The sequence below is a fragment of the Cydia splendana genome, chromosome Z (assembly GCF_910591565.1).
Source record: "Cydia splendana chromosome Z, ilCydSple1.2, whole genome shotgun sequence".
Taxonomy (NCBI): Eukaryota; Metazoa; Arthropoda; class Insecta; order Lepidoptera; family Tortricidae; genus Cydia; species Cydia splendana.
Window position 1 is genome coordinate 3,948,889 of NC_085987.1, and position 4,621 is coordinate 3,953,509.

The window sequence follows — 4,621 nt, forward strand, 5'->3', positions numbered from 1 at the left end:
GAGAAGACAGATTGTGATTTGGACTAATTACAAAAGATAAAATAACAAAAATGCGATTCCCAAAGTAATTTTTACCTAGACTTGGTTTTATAAACAACCACAATGGGTGACGATAAGAAGAAAGTGAAGATCTGCCGTGTGTGTTTGGGTACAAACGTGAAAAAGTGCATGTCTCTGTTCGAAATATACAAAGATTGTCTCATTTACGACTACGTCAATACTATAGCTAACGTTAAAATACAGAAAGACGATGGTTTTCCGGACAAAATATGCTTGGACTGCCTATTGGAGTTGGAAACGGCGATACATTTCAAGGAGAAATGCGAGAGTTCCAATGTTATTTTGCAGTCAGCTCAGTTGGAGAAGCTTCCCGTCGTTTCTATCAACAACGCGATAGCTGAGGTCGTTATTAAGAAAGAAGAACCTTTTGAAGAGCCTTACGAGTATTTAGAAGAGGATGTGCATTTTTTAGACTCTGCTGATCTGCTCTCGGACGCCAACGACACCAAACTAGAGGATGATGAAGGCAAAGGCTTTAAAAAAAGCCGAGCGATAGATTTGAAATTAGAATGTCACGACTGCGGTAACTTTTTTAAAAGCAAATGTAAATTACGTGTGCACTGGAAGAAAGTCCATCTGCCAGAAGCCTTAATATGCTCCATTTGTAAAAGAATGTTTAAGTCTTTCAAGGCGTTCAACAGGCATCTGAAGTCAAACAGACAGAGTTGTAAAACTGCCGCTGAAGTTAGGATAGAAGGCATGGGAAAGAACAGGATATTCCATTGTAAGGAATGTAATTACAAGTCTAAAAGAATCAAAGATATACAGTCACATCTCGTTATACACACTGGTGACCGGCCATATCATTGTGACAAGTGCCCTGCTAAATTTACTCAACAGAGCTCCCTACAGTGCCATCAGGAGGGCTCTCACAAGCTCTACAAAGTCGAAATAACCTGCCAGTACTGTGGAAAGTTCGTCCGAGGCCGCTCTAATGTGTACCGTCACTTAAAAACGCATACTGACAACCAGCATCAATGTCAAGTGTGCAGCAAGATACTACAGTCAAAGAAAAGCCTGGCAACTCACATGCAGAGGCACAGCGGAGTCAAACAATACACATGCGAAGTTTGTGCCAAGTCATTCTACACAGGTGCCGAACTCTGTAATCATAAAAGAATGATTCATATGAAGGGCAAGTATTGGTACTTCTGCGATGTCTGCGAATACAAATCAATAAGGTCCGAAAAAGTGAAGAAGCACAAAGCGAAACATACGGCGACAAATATCCCTTGTATTGTATGTGGCATGTTCTTTGAAATGCCTGATAAACTTATCCAGCATCAACGGAAGCATTTCGGAGAGAAAAAGTTCCCATGTCCCTTGTGTGACAAACGGTTCTTCAGGAAAGACACTGTTGGCAAGCACATACGATCAAAACACAAGTGTCAGATGCCTACTATTCTGGTGGAGAAGAGAGTTGTGGTCAAAAAGGAGGCGCCCATAGCCCCTGCAGATGACTTAATAGAAATTGAACTATCACCTGTCATAGAAATTAAATAGTTTAAGTAATTTATTATTAATCCTAATACCTATATCATAAAACTAGCATGATATTGATGTTTATAGAAAGTTCTGTTAAAACTAATTGTGGTAAGTAAGGTCATGTTTGTCAAATTTATAGCATTTTTAAAGTAAAACCACTTAAGTTATTAGCTATGCAATAAGCATCCCAATAGACCTATATCGTTTTTTTTTTAACTATATCAGTACATGCTTATCAAATGCATTTAGTAGCTCAGATCAAGGAAGATATTTTTCTCTTTTTTTGCAATTGTTAATGTAATAATTCTGAATAAATGTGGCTTTCCATTAGACCATTCTCTGACAGTAAGTCACAAATTTAAAATAAATTAGTATGTTACATTATTGTCATTACAGTGAAATTTTACTGTCAGTAATGCTATGTGTTGTTTCTTGCCATACTGGCTTTTCTGCCAAAAATGTTGGTGTGCGTCAATTCCTTATGTTTTTGTAAGACTTTTTGTACTTATTGGTAGAAAATGTGCAATGCGAGTTTTATAGATTTTAATTTGTATTTATGGCTTAAATAATGAAGAATTTATCCTTAAACGCGTTTTTAACCATTCTTCAGTCTACAGCCAGCTTTCCATCATTGATCACCATAGAACATCTTGGTGTACAAACACACTTTTGATTAATTTTGCTCTCCCTACCTTGGTACTGCCTTAATTGCCTTATTTTGCCATTTTTTTTAAACTGAGCAGAAGTAAAAATTCACTCACACTATAGGTATACCATCATTTTTTACTGATCCAGAAATGTACAGGTAGTTGTTGCAATGCGAAAATTATTTATGCTATAATTTAAGTGTACATACTGTCATGTGTCATTCTATGGAACTTGCTAACTATGTAAACAAACCGCCATACTGAAATCATCATTCAGTGACAGTTTCAATATGGCGATTTGTTTATATAGTCAGGCGTGCCTCACTCCGCCATTTCGTTACTTTGCTACAGGTAGCTAAAAGTACATCCGTTCCACACCAATGTTGCGGAAAGCCATAAACCGCGCGTGGCGCTGTCGCCACCTAGCGGCCAATATCTGTCCTGATCGTAACAGACGCGTTTTGTTAGAGAGTGAGTCTTCTGTACCTAGTACTATTATTTATTCTGTGATATAGTTAGCAAGTTCTATAGAATGTCACTTTATGTAAGTGGATCAATTGTTATTGTTATTAGAGTTTAAAATGTTTAAATACTTTAAATGTAAATTATTTTACATAAATAACATTTATCTATTATTATCTATACCAATTAGAAACTGTCAAAGGTTTTTATAGATGGTGTTAAATGTTTTCCTCAGTATCTATGTGATTTGGATTAAATTAAAATTAAATCAAATTACAAAAATAGACCAACAATTTGTCACTATTGGTAGGATTGGTAGTGAAAAATTATGCAGGCGCAATCTGTATAAAAACTTCCGCCAGACAACACCATCAAATTATATCGCTCTAAGCTAAGTCCTATATGTACATACAGTCAGCGTCATATAGTAGGTAGCATCCAGAGTATTCAAATAGTTCGGTACTTACACCATATTATTTGTATGCTACCTACTATATGACGCTGACTGTACATGGGCAATACTGAAAGTCCTTAGAAAGGGCACTTTAAGATCATATAACAAAAAGAAGAGGCATATTATTTATGAAAATATGTAGTATAACGTCGTGCGAATAAAAAAATCGCTATGTGTTTTTTTACGATTTTGGCATATTTGAATTCCTTTTTCAATTTCCCGTCGACCCACATAAATATTTTTGTTATATCTTTATTAGTTTCGATAATAACAATTCCGCTATGTGAACACAGAACAACATTTGTACAAAAAAAACAAACAAAATAAATTACTATGTGATTTTTTAGCACATGACGAAATTAAATGCCTTGTTTTCCGTCGAGAGTGGTGGCGATAATGTTGCACATGGCGATTTATTGTAGAATGGATTACCCGACATTGATCCTAAAATCCGCTAGGGGTCATCCATTAATTACGTCACACTTTTAGAGGGCGGGAGGGGTCAAGAAAATGTGACATGTTGTGACATGGGCGAGGGGGGAGTCAACATTGTGACGTCACTTTAACTTCATCAGTAACCGAAAAATAATTTGTATTTTTTTATTCGCTGTACAGTTAAATAATGAGTTTTTGGAAGTAATTTTCGTTCGTAATTGGTTTTGTGTTATAAAATTACTAATATTTCTTTTACCAAAAATATTTTTTCATTAAAAAAAATAATGCCGAGTTACTATTACCGATTTCGTTGAAAACAAAATTGCCTAAAATGTGACGTCACACCAGGTGGGGAGGGATTTGCAAAATGTGACCAAGTGTGACAAGGAGGGGGGGAGGGGTCAAAAAACCTAGAAATTCGTGTGACGTAATTAATGGATGATCCTCTATGTATCATCTCTCGTACTATGTTACTTCATGGAAACAAATCGCTAAACTTCACACATGACGATTTTAAGTGAATCAAATTTAAGTCGCTATTTAGCAAAATTTTGGTTAAAATAATTAATATTGTAAAAAATTACGAATAAAACTGTTTATTTTCTTCATGAGTATCATGTAAAAATCATAGATCTATTAGAACAAAAAAAAGGTGCAACAAATATATTACAAACAGGAAAATAAACAGTTATTTTTGCCTCCTGAAAAGTAGCTTAAAAATACATGGTGATTTTTTTATTCGCACCGACGATAACCGTTTATAATTGTCTTGAGATAAGTACAGTCAGCGTCAAATATATTGTCAAATAGTTCGTACCGTACTAAATATTATAGTGTAACGAACTATTTGATAACTTTTGCAGCGATAATATATTTGATGCTGACTGTACGGCGGCCACAAAAATATATGACCCGCTCTTATGGCTCTACAAATAAGATCGTGTCGGATATTTTTGCGGCCTTCGTTGTGTTACAAATTATTGCAGGTGACTGTACCCTCCTATATCATTCGGTTGTCATTTGTGTCAGGATTGAAAATTGTATGTTGTTATTCCACTTATGACCGCAGTATTTTTTT

General features: G+C 35.4%; 1 protein-coding gene across 1 annotated transcript; it reads left to right on the forward strand.

The window, feature by feature from the left end:
- Positions 1-1,620, forward strand: LOC134804321 (zinc finger protein 726-like). Its single transcript, XM_063777330.1, has one exon. It carries the CDS (start codon positions 103-105, stop codon positions 1,561-1,563), a length of 1,461 nt encoding a protein of 486 aa, XP_063633400.1. The 5' UTR covers positions 1-102; the 3' UTR covers positions 1,564-1,620.
- The last annotated feature ends 3,001 nt before the right edge of the window (positions 1,621-4,621 follow it).

Coding starts and splice junctions, on each gene's coding strand:
- LOC134804321 (XM_063777330.1), top strand. CDS start 103: ATGGGTGACGATAAGAAGAAAGTGAAGATCTGCCGTGTGTGTTTGGGT.